General features: G+C 38.9%; 1 protein-coding gene across 2 annotated transcripts in view; it reads left to right on the top strand.

The window, feature by feature from the left end:
• NKAIN2 (sodium/potassium transporting ATPase interacting 2) overlaps window positions 1–17,829 on the top strand; it is a 527,252-nt gene that overhangs the window by 441,995 nt on the left and 67,428 nt on the right. For both annotated transcript variants that reach the window (XR_006014070.1, XM_042016273.1), the window contains exon 4: window positions 501–701. Coding sequence is in view for 1 of the 2 variants with exons in the window: in XM_042016273.1 (XP_041872207.1) it covers window positions 501–701 (201 nt within the window). In the remaining variant the exon portion in view is untranslated. The remainder of the gene's footprint in view (window positions 1–500; window positions 702–17,829) is intronic.

The following is a 17,829-nucleotide window of genomic DNA, read 5'->3' on the forward strand; positions in this document are numbered from 1 at the left end:
TGCCTGCAAGTAAATGCACAGGATCTTTTTCTTCAATCTTCTCCAATATTTCAGTAGAGCTACCATAGGTCTCTTTCACTGGGTCCATGAGACAAAACTTGCAGATATACAGATGTGTGTCTATTAAAGTCTATGAAGTCTTGATTCCAGGGGATTCTTGTCTAGTTTGGTACATCAGACCAACAAAACATGGGCCATCAATCCTTATGGTATCCACTGGAAAATGGGCCATCAACAGAAATGAGTGCTATAGTCTAGACTGCCATGATGTCTAGGAACAGATCCTGGCTTGCAGGATTATTTTTCTGCTCCAAAACATTTCCGCCTGACAAGGTACAGCTACTTCTCCTTGCAGCGGGCAAGCTCCACTAACTTTCATGTGACAGTGCAGTTTTATTGCAGCTCTTTGCTTCTTTGTGCGTGCTGTGAAATCTCTTGCTGAGGCACTGGATACCAGAGTACCATCCCCATGCATTAATTCTTCTCATGTTTTTCTGCAGGAAACAGATCTCATTCTGACCTTTAACATCTCAATGCACCGTTCTTGGTGGATGGAGAATGGGCCGGGCTGCACCGTGACCTCAGTAACCCCAGCACCAGACTGGGCACCAGAGGATCATCGTTATATCACTGTCTCGGGGTGTTTGCTTGAATATCAGTACATAGAAGTGGCTCACAGTTCTCTTCAGATCTTCCTTGCAGTAAGTGTTTACAAATAACTTAATTCTACCACCTTTTCTGGATTTCTTCTTTTCATTACTGGAATAGTGGATGATTGTGGCATTCATTCACAAACCCTGGCTTTATGTGTTAGTTTAGCTGTGAAACTCAGTTGTCATTCAGCCAGTTCAAGATACCTGCATACAAAAAGTTTCAACATACATATTTATTATTGTGCTAAGAACTACTGACATGACACACTCTGTTTTTCTGATACTATAATATATAAACTGTGATATAACAGCAAGTTACACCTATTGTTGTGAAAGGCAAATTAAATATGAAATTGAATACAAAAGACAAACCAACAGTGAAAATAGATTCAGTGATCAGTTGACAGGACTCAAATGTCATCAATTTGTCTTCAACCATATTAATTAAGAGACACTAGACGACAATGGGAGAGGTTTTCCCTGCTCCCCCTCCCCCCCCCCCCCGAAAAAGTTATACTTATATGAAAATCAAAACCAGAGATCTTAAATCCTTTTTAGAAGTAAAAGAATCCACTGTTGTACTGCAGAAAATTTATAAGAAATGAAAACTGTTTGCTTGGGGGAAAAAATGTATAATGGAGCTCACAGCTACCCAAATAGTGGTCAGCTTTCCATCTGTCTATTCCCCATCGCTTTCTATTATTCAAGCTTGACTCATGGAATTACAGCTTCATAGAATCATTTTGGTTGGAAAAGACCTCTAGGATCATCAAGCCCAACCCTCAAGCGCTGCCAAGTCCAACACTAAAGCCTGTACCTAAGTGCCACATCTACACATCTTTTAAATACCTCCAGGGAAGGCGACTCCACCGTTGCCCTGGGCAGCCTGTTCAAGTGCTTGACAAACCTTTTGGTGAAGAAACTTTTCCTGATATCCAACATGAAGTTTCCCTGGTGCAAGCTTGATTTCCCTTCATGCAAGCCAGGATGCCATCGGTCTTCTTGGCCACATGGCCACGTCGGTTCGCATTCAGCTACTGTTGACCAGCACCCTCAGGTCCTTTTCCAACTGGCAGCTTTCCAGCCTGTCTTCCCCCAGCATGTGGCACTGCCTGGGGTTGTTGTGACCCAAGTGCAGGACCTGGCACTTGGCCTTTTTGAACCTCATACAACTGGCCTTGGCCCATCGATCCAGCCTGCTCAGATCCCTCTGCAGAGCTGTCACACCTTCAAGCCTTCAAGAACAGATAACCAGGCTATTTTTCTGCCTTTTTTTTAAATTTTATTTTAATGAATGATGAACAAGAAACACAAGGTATATGTAGTTCAAGCTCAATTCTGTTCCTGGTGCAACAAATTTTTTTCTGTGTGTTGAAATAGAGCTGTGTTTTCAGATAAGCTCATTCTTTTCAAGTCAGAGTAATGGTTCAAAATAACAAACTGTTAGTAATCTGCTAGCTGTAACTAACTACATCTGTGTTATATTTCCATTCACATTACTCTAAATGTGAGTATCACAGGTAAAGAGCTGCACAGTGTAAGTATGGGTCAATTTTCCAAACCTAGTGCTTGACTACTGTTTACATCACTTTCACATTTCCCACTGAGGCCATTTTTCTAATAGAAATGCTAGTGTAAATTCACTCCCATATTAAATGGGATTAAATGGAAAACAGGAATTAACTGGTACAGCTCAGTGACATATAACACAAAGTAAGAAGAGCAGATACTGCTTGGTTTTCAGCAAACTAGCTTTAACAAAACCAAGCGTTAGATCAGATTTATCTCCAGTTATTAGAAAGAAATTAATCTTTCCCTTCAATTTTCCTCTATGGGCACTTAAACAGATCTTGTACTTTATCTGCAAAACTGTAAATAGCAACCTACAAATTGGTTACTTGTTTTCTTTTTGCATTTCTGTGTGTTCATGACAATGATCATGCTAATGCTTTTCTTGGCTTTTTCATGGACTGGTGGCACTGTAGCACATTTTTAAGGATGCTTTCTACTGCCTACAGATAAAAGGTAGACATCCAGCTTCATTGAGGACCACTTTTGTCAGCCTTTGGAAATATTATACTGAGTGTATTTTGTACAGCTTGCCAGTAAGCTCACAAGGATTGGAACTACCCAAGGTTAGGCTCACATAGATGTGATATTTGCTTGGAAAGTGGAAAGAGCATGACAGCCAAGATACAAACTATAAAACTAAGATAAAACTACACGCCCCTCCCTCCCCCCCTCTTGTAAAAAACAAGTCTTACGGTAGGCTGTAAAATATTTCAAGGATGGGAGACAGATGTTCTGCTGATGAGGTGCAGAATATTTACATCTCCAAGAGAACTTTTCTCCATGGAGGAATGTGTCCTAGAAGCAAACAGCACCCGATTGTCCACCATACAAATGCTGCTGCTAATTTTGTGTAAGTCAACACAGATTTTAGATTTTTAAGAGTGAAAAATTTTGGAGAATTTTCATTTCTCCTACTGCTTAAACAAAATAGCAATTAAAACAACCAGAAGGTTACATAATCCTGAAAGTCAGGGGAATTCCCAATGTGCATAGTGGTGGTGTTCATTGTGTGATACCAGCCTTAGAATAGAAAAGAGAGATAGATGTGATGATGCACAGATATTTTGCCACTTTCTGCTGAGGCATATATTTTGCTCAGGATTAATAATTGGACAAAATTGCTAGTTTAGCTCACACTGAAGTAACATAAAATTCAGTTTGGTAGTCTCTATACTTCAACCAGCAGAATGCTCACAGTTTAGAAAAACTTCAAAACAGGCAAAAATTATTTGAGAACAAATGTGTAGAAGAAAATGCTTTGATAAATAAAGGATTGTCCCAGTTTGTGTATTTAGCTTGTTTGTATGCAAAGCACAGCTGGAATAAACAACAGTGATAATAAAGAGCACATAGCAGCCACAACCATTCCTTGGTCCCGTGTCACAGAGCACTCACTGCATTGCGTGATGATGGTAGAAGACTAAAGCCTCTGTAGAGCCTATCAGTAAATCAATCCTTGTATCACAGATGTAAAAAAAAGACCACATAATGCATATTTATGTCTGTCCTCTAGCCATTCCCATGTCAGCACATTACATCTTGCTAAGTCGCTGTCTGATATTTTTCATGCTTATGGAAATTTATTTTGAAAATCTTACACTGATTTTTTACTCATTTATTGTGGTAGTTGCCTCTCTGAAGTGGTACACCACCAAAATCTCAGTGCCACACACCATGTTAAGTCAGTTTTTACTCTATTCTCCTTATCCGTACCTCCCACTTGTCTCTTTTGAGACTGTGCCTCATTGCTAGCAATTTATCTCTACATATTACTTACCAACAAGTTAAAAAGAGAGAGGAGTCAGAGTGAAAAGCAGAGAACTCAAGGGAGGGGAATCTCATTCATGAGTTCAGCTTTGCGGGCTTGCAGTGCTACAAAATAAAACATATTTTGTGGGCATGCCCTGCAGAATGCAGCTGTATGAAGTTGAACGGAACTCCTAAGGGTGGCATTTGCTCTGCTTTCTGTGAAATCTGGGGTCTGGAATACATATAAGTATCTCAGAGGGGTGTGCCAAGAGGATGGTGCTAGACTCTTCTCAGTGGTACCCAGCGACAGGACAAGGACCAATAGCCATAAACTAAAACACAAGAAATTTCACCTCAACATTGAGGAAGAACTTCTTCACATTGAGGGTGGCAGAGCACTGGAACAGGCTGCCCAAGGGAGGTCGTGGATTCTCCCTCTCTGGGGACATGAAAAACCCACCTGGATGTGTTCCTGTGTAGCCTGCTCTAGGTGACCTTGCATTGGCAGTGGAGTTGGACTAGGTGATCTCCAGAGGTCCCTTTCTACCCTAACAATTCTGTGAATCTGTGATTCTGTATATCCACAGAACAGCTCCTTCATTTCCTGCCCTCCCCATTTCTTGGTCAATATCATAGCTGAATCTGGAAAGGTGAGATCTTAGCTTCATCACATTTTGACAGCAACAGCTATTTAAGGGTTTGCTGATACATGCAGAAAAAATCCATCATTTTGGCCATAGCTAATTCAATATTTTTGTTGGACAAAACTAACCCTTAACGTAGCCTGTACTACTCTCCACTCAATGCTTCTCTCCCAGGCAAGTTTCATTTACAGAGCTCCAATGTCTTGAGCATCTGGCCCATCCAACCTGTTCTGCAAGGACCACAACTCTGCCTGTCCTTGTGTCTACAAATTATCAAAATGAACTGGTCTAGTGATGGCATGACTCATATACCCATACACTTCAGACAATAAAGTGTCCTTACATGTTTAAAGGTTATTGATTCTTGTTGCTTGCATTAGAGAAGCTATTTCATTTTCAGGCCTACTGGGTTATCAAGGATAGATATACTTAAATGACTGGTCTCTGGAGACAATTGTTCCAGGTAAAGAATGAGGTCAGTGGTACCAATGGGGCTTTGATTTGCAGCTGCAAATCAAAATTTGAGCTGCATTCTGTATAGGATTTACAGAGTGGAGGCTGAATGAAAGTTGCCACCTCTAAAAAATAGGAGGTATAGCTGCCACTTGACCATGGGGAGGGCAGTGCTTGGGAGGTGCATTTATACACCACTGCTAATCTTGGCATGTGCTGTCAGGGCTTAAGGTAGTCATTGGCTCTGTGCATAAATAGCATGTGCATCCCAGCCTTTTGGTCATATAAGCTGGCAGTTTCTCAAGCACCCACACACATCAATGTCTAATTCTATCTACAGAGCCTACATACAATTTTCTTCATTTCCACTTTTTATTGAACTCTTGTCTTATAAGAGAAGGTGAAAATCTTTTCAGTTCAGACCCTGAGCCGTGGTTCAGGTCAGAAGGTTCTGCTTCCAAGTCTATCACAATTTTCTTTTGAAAGACATTTCATCTCTCTGCACCTCTTCCCAAATGCTGAAGAGAGAGAAAAGCATGCCTAAATTTTTCATGTTCAGTTCATAAGACTCTGTACCATTTGCATAGATAGAGATCTCTTGGATCTTTCAAAAAGCCCCTAAATGTGGGGGACACCCAGTACAGTAAGGCCTTTGTGTGGTACAAGGAAATTATAATGGTAATTGCATTTCATACAGAAATTGAGCTCAGATTCTCTGCATCGTCCTTCTGTCTTTGTTTTAGTCTTTGATTATGCGTGACCTGCCCTCACTCCCACAAGTCTGTTCTTGCAAAAGTCAACAAATTAAAACCCATTTGTAGATCAAAATTCTGAAAATATGCAAATTAAAGATCAGCCTTGAAGATAAGTGTAACAGAATCACATATCTATTTGCCAACACAGGATTAAAAGTATTTAGTATGCTCGCCTTTTACTTCTCACACTCAAAAATCTATTGATTTTAGTGGAGATAAGTGCCCAAGTTATGGGAATAAGACTAATGTGAAGGCATCACCTTAGCCAGTTTGGGTTTTAGTTATATAGCCCTCGAAGAGATGAGCTGTGTAATATTATTCCAGTAAAACAAGTGGAGAAAAAGCATTTCTTATGTACTGTATCTGCATTATTGATGGTAATTTACATACCAGATAAATAAAACCATAAGTAAACAGTTACATAAAAATATTGACCATTTTCAAAGTGATCCTGTCCACTGACTTTTATGTGCTGTATATTAGTCTTAATTTCTTTTTGTTCCTTCCTGTATTTGTACTTGAGTATATGCTTCATGCAATCATTAAAATTATTATTTCATGCTTTAAAATTTGCAATATGTAATTACCCATCCAAAGTATTTACAGTAAATGTATACTGTTTGGATTTCTGCAAAGTCTGCATCATGCACAATACCTTTCAAGCCCTGATGCTGTCAGATTGATTTAAAACATCATGAAGCATAACTGTGCTACTAAGAAGCAATAATACAGCTATGAAGTTAGGGTGCCAGCATCAAAATCTCTGCTCTGTTGCAGACTTACCATAAGGCCTTTGGCAGGGTGCTTAATTCATGCCAATTATTGTCTGTACTATACAAACAGTGGTTCTTAAATATTTCAGAAAGGTGCTGCCAGGCTAATTCCATTAAACATCGCAGGTAATCCAATATTATGGAAAGATGGTCTGTGTATGTATTTAAGAACTTAAAACAGTAGAATAGCATTAATGTTCCCTTCTTCTCTTAAGGATTAATAATTAGAATAGGATGGTCTTAAAATCCTTAATGTTAGCATAACACAGGTGGCATTAAATACTCTCATGCCCTGGTGGAGAGATAGGAGTACTCAGTAAAAGTCTACTTTTACAAGAATATATTTACTGAACTGTCTACCTGTGTTTTAGACCTCCATGCTCAAATATGTTACTCACAGTCTACCACTTAAAGGCCCTCAGCATTGCTGAGGAAATATGATTGGGAAGAAAAGCAGTGGTTCCTATTCAAAAGAACTAACCTTCAAAGTATAAAACAAGCCAGCCAGTCCATATGGAAAGGAAAGGAGGAAAAGACAGGAAAACAGAGAGGGAATACTAGTTTGAAGTTCCATTGCATCTCCTCTTTGACCATTGTCAGCTTTCTTGTAGGCATGATAAAAAAGTCCTATGATTCAGAATGAGTAAACTTCTAATAAACTTTATCTGCTGGAAAATTGTCCTAAAAGTCATCAAAAGACAGAAGTGTGTGAAAGTTTGAAATTTAGGAAGTAACTGAGGAGAAGCTGGTGTCTCATCAGCAGTGCACTCTCATGCTGACAGGAGGGGACAAGCCAGGTGGGACAGGTCACAGAGAGTTTTGCAAGAGAAAGAAGTAGTTGAATTTCACTGGAAGAAACTAAGGAGAAGAAATGGAGGGTTTAAAGCAAGATGTGGAAAATAATCTCAGCAGTAGGCTTTGTCAGGAACAAGGAGAAGGCATGGCACAGAAGGAGAGGCAGGATGCTCCTCAGAAGCTGAGACTCATGGAGTGAGAGACCAGGAGGGTATAAGCAGGACAGCAAAGGGTAAAGAAACAGAGAGCTTGTAAAGTTCCTGCATTTAGAGCAGGAAAGGGAAACAAGTCTTCTGCAAGGGAAGTATATTTGATCTCTTTTTTTTTCCCTTGTGGTTTTAATTTTATTTTTGTTTGGGAAGATATGGATAAGGCCTGAGCAGAGGAAAATGCCAGAAGTTCCTCCAGATACACCAGAAAATCATAGAGCAAGACTGAAAGAATTGGGCAGTGGGTACATCAGCAGGATGGACTGCATGATAGGAGGAGAGGCAAAACAGCAAAGGCAGGGGAGATCAGGGACAGAGTCACAGGAATGCATGGAAAACAAAGACTGCCTAACTAATTACGTCATTAGGATGAGGCAAACAGCAAGAGTGTTTCTGTGGGTCCCAAAATATTCATGAGTGGAATCAAGCAAAACATAAGTTGGCCCTGGCTAATCCACATTTAAATGCTAAAATTAAACAGGCAAGTCCTTTTGACAGAGCTGCAAAGGAACAATCTGAGAGCTTGTACTGTAGTGAAGGTCTTCACTGTGCTCAGATGGATAATACTCATCTTTTAGGAAGAGTCACCTATTGATGTAGCCCTTGGGTTCTGCTAATAAATCAGCACATTCCATTCCTGTGCTGAAAATACATACAATGTGATGTGCTGGGAAAAAAACAAAATGCAGCAAAGCTCTTGCAAAACATCAAATTCAGCAGTAAGCCTAATGCTGTGTTCTTCATTTTCCAGTCCTTTTTACCCAACATAAAGGTCTTCACTTGTGCAGGAAGCACATCTTGCACATGAAAGCCCTTTCTCAGATTTTTCCTTGCTAATTTTGTTCCCACACCTCCCTTCTGACAGCAGCCTCTACGCCTTATACTCGCTTACACTCGTGCATATACCTTGCACATCAGCTGTCTCTTCCTGTGCTTGTAGAGTGGTGAGAATGTTTATATGTGAGAAATGAGACAAGAGCTCATGTAATTAAGTTTTGACTCTTTGAACCTAATGGAGAAAAATAACATTATTTCATTAAGGCAAAGTTCTTTTCTAGGGCAATACAATGGTTGAAAGAAAATTGATTCTTAATGATACAGATTGGTACTTTAGAAAGACTGTTTTTTCACTATGGTGATGCCGTGAAGATTTTTTGCCTTTTCTTTTATACCCCTGTTATACCTTTTTTGCAACTTCTGTATTCTTAGTGCTTTTTGCCTACATTCTTGGACTTGTTTGTCAAGCTGAGAGACTAAACATTTTAGAAGCTTCGTTGTTAGGGATCAGTGTGCCCCAGACCCCAAGGTCCTCTCCAGAACACATTCTGTAAACCAAGAGAGAACCATCCAGGGGAAGGTTCCTTGGAGAGGGGGGCTCACTACAGCCTCTCATTGGGGAATCTTTGATAGATATGCTAATTAGTAAAACCTATAATGTTATACCAGATCTTTTGGGGTGTGCATTTTGTGGGGTGCATTTCAGTGCACGTGACCTGGACATGTGCACCTAAGGATCCTTAAAATAAATACCAAGTAAAATCCCTTTTCCCCTTCTAACCATGTATGACTCTTGATTTTAAGACCAAGAAAAGGCATCAGTGGGATGGGGCAAAATCAGCACAATTTGAAGAGGGTATGAATCATTGCAAAGTGTTAATTTAATAACACTCTCTTGCCATGTTAGCAGAGAGGCATCAGGTTCAGGCATCTTTGACATGGGCTAAGAGCACAGTATATTGCTGTTTCTCTATTTGACAGTAGTGCTAAAGCATATGTCATTAGTATTTTGAAGGATTTATATGAGATTTTTTTATGTCTGTACGTATTATCTGTTATTGCTTCTATCAAATTTTACCTGCATTTCTTCACTACTTCTTGCAGAAAACTGAATTGTACACATCAAAGCATAAACGTTTTTCATAATGAGTAGGGAGCTTTGTCAATAGAATTGTACTCATTCATTTCCCTAAAAACTTCCCTTCTTAATGAACTGTGTTGGTACAAAGCTAAGCTATGTAATTGTCTGAAAACAAGTTTTCTCCAACTCCGAAAAGAGAAGTCAGCTTTAAACAGTCTCACCTGACCAAGGCACACAAGATTGTCTCTGGAAGGTTTATTTCCCTGATGGAGAGAAAGACAATAGCACCAGCATGAGCTGAGACTAGAAGAAGCAGTTCTGCTTCTCACAGATGTTCTCGCACTAGCAAAGGCAAATAGTGATTTTTTTGAGCAAGATTGGAATTATGAAAACAAAGAGCTGAACATTGTACTCATTACTTTGAGGCCCGAGGGAAGTTTCCTGAGAATTTGTTTTGACCATCTCATATGTATCCCTCCACACAGGGGACTCTGATTCTGGCTGACAGTGATATGACACAGCAATGAGGTTTTGGATCCCCCAGTTCAGTGCCTCATGGCTGTCCTGGGGCTATGTGATGCTGGTGGTGCTGTGCTGACTGGTGATGCTTGCTTGCTGACTTGCTTCCTCCTTAAGTTATTCCTCAGTTCTGGTATTGGCATAGTCCTGTTTTTATGACACTCATAGCATGAGGGCTTCATATGAACATGTTCGATCCATATGCAGGTCGGATTACTTGGACTGGGGCCTATTTACCCAGTCTTGGTGAGCCTCTCTCTTTGAAGAGATTCTGGATAAAAAGCCAGATTTGATTTTTCTGTCTATACAAATTTTTTTCTGTCTATACAAAAGAATTTATAAAAAGTGGAGAAAGCTTAATATATTTGTTTTAGATGTAAGAATAGTACTAAGAAGAACAGCAATAACAGTAAGTAGCACAAGCTTCTGTAATCATAAGTATTCCTTTACAACATGTAGTTAAACAAAAAGCAATACCTCTTCACACTGAAAACTCATAGTCAAGTGCCAGGTTCACCAACCCCATTCCTGAGCTGACTCTAAAAGTACAACAAAAATGAGGGCTGGTCCTTGGAAATATTAAAAATCCCATCCACTTGTGTGGATGTTGATAAGCTTTTGTCACCATGTTCAGTATTCTTGTCGATATTACAGTGCTGCCTTGTTCTGCCCTGTACAAAAGTGACATTTGCCATTTTGCCATTTTGCCACACATCCCAGAAAAAAAAAACCCTAGTTCTGGAAGTACAAGGACTCAGTTCATGAGCAAAGGTAATTTTTTTCCTGAATATAATAAGTGCTTCATGTTTCATTTTTGTGTGCTTTTAGCACAGCTTCCTGAGCAAAAGACAAACTGAGCACATAAAAGTATAGTGTTATGAAAAGATAGAATGAGCTGTTTTGCAGCTTTAGTCATGACTATTCTGGTCACAATACCATGGTTCTGAAAGTCTGGTCTGTAAAATTTACCAAAGATAGACAATGTCAGCAACTGTAACTGAACCCATATGAAGTGAAGTATTGACCAGTGAAGGCACTGATCAATGATAGATTCCTGAAATTCTATAAAACAACCTGAGTGCTTCTGGTAGAGCTAACTACCCCACTAAAAATAATAACCATGTCTAAGGAAAATAAAAATCTAGGAAGTATTTAGATGTCCCTGATCTTTGGAGTGTGTACAATAAAAATAATTATATGACATTATGAATTCTGCAATTTTTTTCCCCCATTTTCTAGCACAGACAGCATAACAAGGCTTTTGCCTTCCAGAAAAAAAAAAAATACCTTGCTTTCATGCAATTGTGTACCCTAGAAGCTTTGGAATAAGTGTCTGATCCAGGCCAAGGTAATGGGGTCAGAAAACTGATCCCAGTATTTTTGATAAGTTTCTCTTGCAATCTCAGAATTAGAGCTGATCAGGAATTTTCTGAAGGAACATGATTCTTTTGAAAAATGCATCAGCCCTGAAATGTTTTGTCTTAACAGTGTCATGAACTTCATTTAAAGCATAGGCAAGTGGTCTTTAACATAGTACCTGGTTTTCTAGTAGATTTTTTGGCTCGTTGCTTGGGCTCTGGACTTTTGTAGTACATTTATACTTGGACAGGGCTCATCCTAAAAACTGCAGCATGATTATTCATAATGTTTGACTTTTGCTACAGTCTCTGTCACGCATTCAGCCCAGACTAGTATCACTGTCCCAGACACTGTCGGGTCATGGGTACAGAGGTAGCACAAACCAGGCAGCATCTGTGACAGCCAGTTTGGATCTGCTCATCTTCTTCTGAGGCAGAAAAAGGTCTTATTTGTGTGAACATAAGCTGTGCTATTCCATTTGGCCTCTAGGTCAGAAGACGGCCTGTAGGTTATTTCAGTTGATACTATGTCTATATACACTTCTGTGCATTCCCAATGTCATGAACATTTAGAGTCCATGTTCCCTGGACAATTAAGAATACCAATGACAGCTGGATCTCCAGTTAGTGTTTGGGCCCTCAGCTGGGAGTTCAGGTAGGAAGCAAGAATTGTAAGTAGTACTGAGAGAGGAAAGTTTATCATATGTAGGAAAAATATTAATTTTTAGTGCTTATGTAGCATGCAAAACAATGCATGCAATAAAGATCCTCTGTAGACATGCCCTAAAGATTCTTGGCTCTCTGACTTCTGAAGCGCTGCAATTCTAAGGAGAATGGAGTCAGAGAAAACTTTTTGTTGTAAATTTTCTGAAATTTCCACCTGAAGCCTAGATTTTAAGTGACAGGTAATATTCATTAGTGAAAAAGTCATTGTTCCATCCAACTGAAGAAAATTGCGTTCCTTTGAAATCAGAGGTTATCTGTTCTTTGCTCATATTCTCAGTAGACATCAGCCAATTCTCACCACATCTTTAATAAATGTTATGTTCAGCACTGGTTGGGCAGGTAGAGAGCACATACATGTACCTCTGATGTGTTTGGGGGGCTTTCAGGGCGTGCCCCTGAGAAGCACCATTCACCTAATCTGCATCGCTATTGAGACATCAGTTTTGCAGTACCCAACTGCTTGAAACTGACTGGCATAAAGTGATTCATGTTTTCAAAACCATTAGAGCAGGTTTTTTTCCCAGCAGGCAGCATGCTTTTAACTCTACCTTTAAGCTCTGTCAACCTCCATTCTGGTCTGAGCGCAGTAAAGGAAATAGCTATTTCTTAATGTATAAAATTTAATAACTAAATGTTGTGACTTTTCCTCTGCTCTATTTTACGTCTGTATGTCCATGTTTTCTGCAAACAGATCGTGCCTAATCACAACTGGAGGAAAAAAAGCATCTACAAAGCCACAGGAGCATTTGTCTTCTGGTAACAGTTGTTGCCATAGATGGGAATTCAACATTGCCATGACAGAATTTATTTTTCCTTATATGTTCACAACAATCAAGTAGTGACATCTGGAATCTACCCCAGAGGTTCAAATCAATAAAATATTAATAGCTGCCATTTCCAGCAAGGAGGTTGTAACAAGAACACGACAGAGGAATCTCTGGCATTTTTGCACTATTGTTTTGCACTTAATTAGTTAACTGTTTCATCTTCCACGTACTCTTAAATATTAGGAACAATAAATCTGGGACTAGGATGCGATTCCCTACCTTCCATTTAGGTAAACTGGTGTTCAGATGGCCCTGCTTTTTGTGAGTGCTCTCTTGGGAAGGGGCTACTGACAAGGGGCTGGATCCTCAGCTCCTCCTCCTCACTCCCACTGAAGAGCAGCTCCGAGAGGACTGACTGCACATCTGATTCACAATTAAAACCAGGCACAGAAATCAAAGCAATGCTGGGCAGCCTCATCCGAAGCACTCACCATTTTACCAAGAGATTATCAAGGCTTTCCTTAGTAATTCAATTCAGTGTATTCAGTCACGGCAAGCAGAGAGAGCTGAAGGAAGAGAAGCACTGTCAAACCTTGCTTTAGACAACTCCATTCTTCCCATTCCTCCCATTCAGTGAGTAAGTATTAACAGTCACTTATGCATAAGAAAAAAATAATGAGGTTTAATGAATATCCGAAGATCAGCTGCTTCATAAAAGCAAATGCCATGCTTTTGTCAGTAAAAGTCCTCCAAGTCCAACATCAGCAGCAGAGGGAATTTCTATTTTAAAGCAAATTGCACCCAGTTTCAGTAAATTATCATAGAATGATTACTCAACTTTTATCCAGTCAATGTTATGCCTCCCTAGTGAACTGGTTTATTTCAGTATGTCTGTTTCAAAACATGTCTTCCCTGGAAAGCACTCCTTCATTTAGCTTCTGCCGCTGGAAGCAGGCAACAGCTTGAAGCTAGCAGCTGCTCTCGAACAAAAAAGGTAGAGAGGCAGAAAAGCTGCTGAATCCATAACAATAAGCACATCATGACATAATTACAGTAAATCTCCAGAATGGTCTGTACACACAAAATGCCTTATGTTTTGGACAGAGGAAGTGTGAATTAGCAAAACCATAGTATAACAAAAGCATTTTCCAACAGAAGTCCTGTTAGCTTGCAATGGATTTTTTAATCTTGAAAATTATCACTGACAGAGCAGAAGATATTTGAATGGTCAGTTAGGTAGCCTGAAGGGGATATAATTAACCTGAAGGGCAAGAGCAGGTGGTACAAAGGTTTGAGGGGATTTTACAGTTGTAACTGTGCATAATCCAGTACTGGTGCATCCACTTAACCTTTCTTTGATATGCTCCTCTTTCACCACTGCATGTAACAGCAGTTCTGTTTTCTAAATATCTTCATTTGACTTTGAATGGGTTAATAGGATTTATTGCTTCTGCAGCCTGCCTAAACAAAACAGATTGTCAATATGGGCAATACTTTGTGGTCTGCCTGGGAATAATAGACTGCTTTCTCCATCCCTGCTTTTAGGAAGTGATTTAGTTCCCTGAAGATTTAGGTACAAAAGGGAGAAGGGGGGGCAGGTAGTTTTTCTGTGTGAGTCTATCATGAGCTGGCACTGCTAAATAGCCACTTGTCATTTGCTGTATCAGCTGGTGGTGCTTGCCTCCTTTTCAGATGGCAGCCTCCTGATTCTCCATCAGAGGTGCCTGCTGAAAATTTGCTGTGGCTAGGTAGCAATGGTAAAAAATACATAACCCAGATACATTTCAAAGATTGCAGTGGACTTTTGCAAACATTTTCTGTTACAAACTGCATGAACTGATCTCATCTTCAAAAGCGTTAATCTGCCAGATCATTGTTCTGTACTCTGTCTGAACCTACATTCTAGGTTTCAGTGGCTTTGTGTTTTGTAAAGATCATTCTGAAATCACTGTGTATCATAAAAAAAGGATTTTTCCCCAGGCTGTTAGCTCTTTTTTGCCATGATTATTGCTTCCTGCTGCAACCATCATAATATAACGGTGCAGCAAATTTTACAGAAATGTGAATTACATGAACTAAACAAATTGTCATTTTTAAAGTATCAGATCTTTCCAAATGTCTTCTGACTATTTACACCTTCATGTGTTATGAAGCTCTGACTGAGTGGAAGAGGTTAGTCACATTAAAAATGATTATACTGATTATATGTAAAACCTGTGTTTTACATATGTTAGCAATACATGCTGCATTTCCAGTCTCCTTTTGATCCTGGAAATAATACTGCTATGAGAAGTTCATGATGAAGATCCTAAAAATTACTGGAAGTAGTAGTCATTTAAATTTAATCCTATGATTTTTAAATATGGGCATGAACCAAATCCCATCACAGTACATTGTATTCTCTATCCTGAAATACTCCTTTTGTGTAGCTGTTTAGCTTCCTTAAAATTTCTGATTTATTTTAATTAAAACAGTCAAAAAGAACATGAGAAAGAAAAAGGAATGAGGGGTTTTTTGTTGTTTCTTGGTCATGTAATTTTACATAAGCAAAAAAAACCAACAGAAACCAAACAACAACAGCAAAACTAATAAACAAATAAACAACAAACAAACCCAAAAACACAAACAAAAAAATCCAACAGGTTTGTTTCCAAAGTCATATGAAGATATTATACTTTTGTGCACTTACTGGGAATTTCCTTGGATGATGAGATCCATATCAACTCAGATACTAACAAGAATTCATGAACTTCCATAAAAACAAAATTAATCCCACCTATTTCCAGACAAGGGACTTCTAGACAAGGGCAGCTACAGATGACAGCTGACTTCAGTGGACTGAACAAGCACCATGCACTTTGGCAAGGTTTGATCTGGGGAGTTTGATCTCAGAACAGGTCTCAGCTTGGAGCTGAACTTTGCAAAGTTGTCTTCCTCAGCTCTAACACACTTAGGAGTAACAGGTTCCATTTAATCCACAGCTCCTTAGAGAGCTCAACTCAGTGCATGAAACTTTGAACAAGTCTCAGGGGGAATTTTGAAGGCAATGTGAAAATCTTTTAGGCCATTAGCTGCCTCATAGAGGGGTTTGGTGGCATTTTGGAGTCAGCATATGCAGCTGTATACATCATTCGGGAGGTTTATAATTCTTCCTCTAATTTCAGGTGTTTAAACAAAACTTCACTGAAATTAAAAAGTAACATTCTTCTGAAAGGCTGTTAAAAGGTTTTTTCTCTCTCAAACAGACTGCCGTCTGGAAAAGTACAAGCAATTTTAAACTGCTGAGAGATTACAGATTAACTCCTGGTATGTGCACATAAAAACAGAAGTGAATTTATCATCACTTCTGGAAAGCTAGCTCTTTTTTAAATTTTATTTTTAGTATCTTAAGGAGGTGTACAAGAACCTGCCATTCTTTTCCGATATCTACAATTACCTACAAAAACCATTCTTCTGATGATCTTCAGAACAGCTTCTAAGAGTCTCTTTGATTATATATGAAGAATTTTTTTTATATGAATCCTAGAATCTAGTATTTTTCTATAGAAAACAGTTAACAAATCATAGACTCACATGGTGAGTCATATTCAAATTTTTTCGAAATAATGTCTGAGAGACTGAAGTTTTACATGAAAAAGGCCTGGTAGCTGGAAATGGTGAACATCTGAATTGTTAAACTATTCAACATTCCTCCCTATAGATTGCCTACTGAAATTTGAAAATATGCCCTTAGTTCAGGTAGCATTTTCTTATTCTAAATTAAAAGTTACTACTTGTGTTGTTTGTCGCAGTTGTTATTGCTTCATTGTTGATGCTGTTGTTGTTGTAATTTGATTTTATCATGTAGAATTCTTGTCACTCAGTTTGATCATTTAGGCTACCAAACATCATTCAGGGTGAAATCAAAAACTAAGTATATTGTCATGTCAGACTGTTTTTTCCAGAATTGTCATAGTATTCTACAAATTGATGTTTGTTTACCAAAGCTACCTTAGAGTTCCAGATACGTGACATGGCATCTATTGAGCATTACGGAGTTTACATGAGTTGTTAGAATACAGCACATTTGTTTGGGGGGTTTTTTTCCCTTCATTTAACATAAATGGCACTTGTCAAAATTGCAACCTGCTAACTTAAATTTGGGCATCATTCAGCCAGCCTCCACACACAAAGGTACTTTGGCTTTACTTCATGCAATCTGGGACCTTTGTTTGCTCTCCTTCTTGACAAATGGCCACACTAAAGCTACAGAGACAGACAGACTGACATGGAAGAGCATACAGAAATTTGGAACATGCATGGCTTGGATTTTTTTCATTGCCATCTCAATAATAGTACACCAGTGACTAAAGCAGGTGATTGGAAGTGGAGCGGATGCATACAGACAGATGGATTAAGACAGCAGTAATTGTGCTTTCACTTGATTATAATATTAACAGGCTCCAGGTGATTTCTATTTTTCACAGCATCACTCATCTCAACAAATCCCAGCAGGCTTGGAAGCAGGGTAGAGACACATCCTGCTTTTCACACAAACCTGTTTCCAGCATGAGCACTTAAGAGAGTTCTTCTGTCAAAAAGCAATTAGCTTCTGCAGTCTAGGGTGCCACTTAGAATATCCAGGCTCATGTGTTTCATCATAAAATTGACCTTTTTAATTTTTTATGCATGAGATTCCCCACTAAAAGAGTAAGCATTAAAAAATACAACCCCAGAGAAAATACTGAAGGCACACGTAGAATTTATTAAAGGATGTCTGGCCCAGAAGTGCTGCAGATAGGAACTCTATCTGAATATAATAAATATGAAGTATGCATTATTGTGTGCTTAATTTTTAAATAATTGGTGTCATTATGTAGCATAATTATACCAATTACATAAAAAGCATAGGAAAGCAGTACGTGCTACATTTACAGACTCACATTTTTAATAATTGCTTTTCCATACAAATAGTGTCTGATTGCTGATACCTTTGAATTACTATGCACAAATTATCCT

Source organism: Corvus kubaryi, unplaced genomic scaffold (assembly GCF_017639235.1).
Source record: "Corvus kubaryi isolate FWS band 111438036 unplaced genomic scaffold, C.kubaryi_AGA036_p1.0 split3-73, whole genome shotgun sequence".
NCBI lineage: Eukaryota > Metazoa > Chordata > Aves > Passeriformes > Corvidae > Corvus > Corvus kubaryi.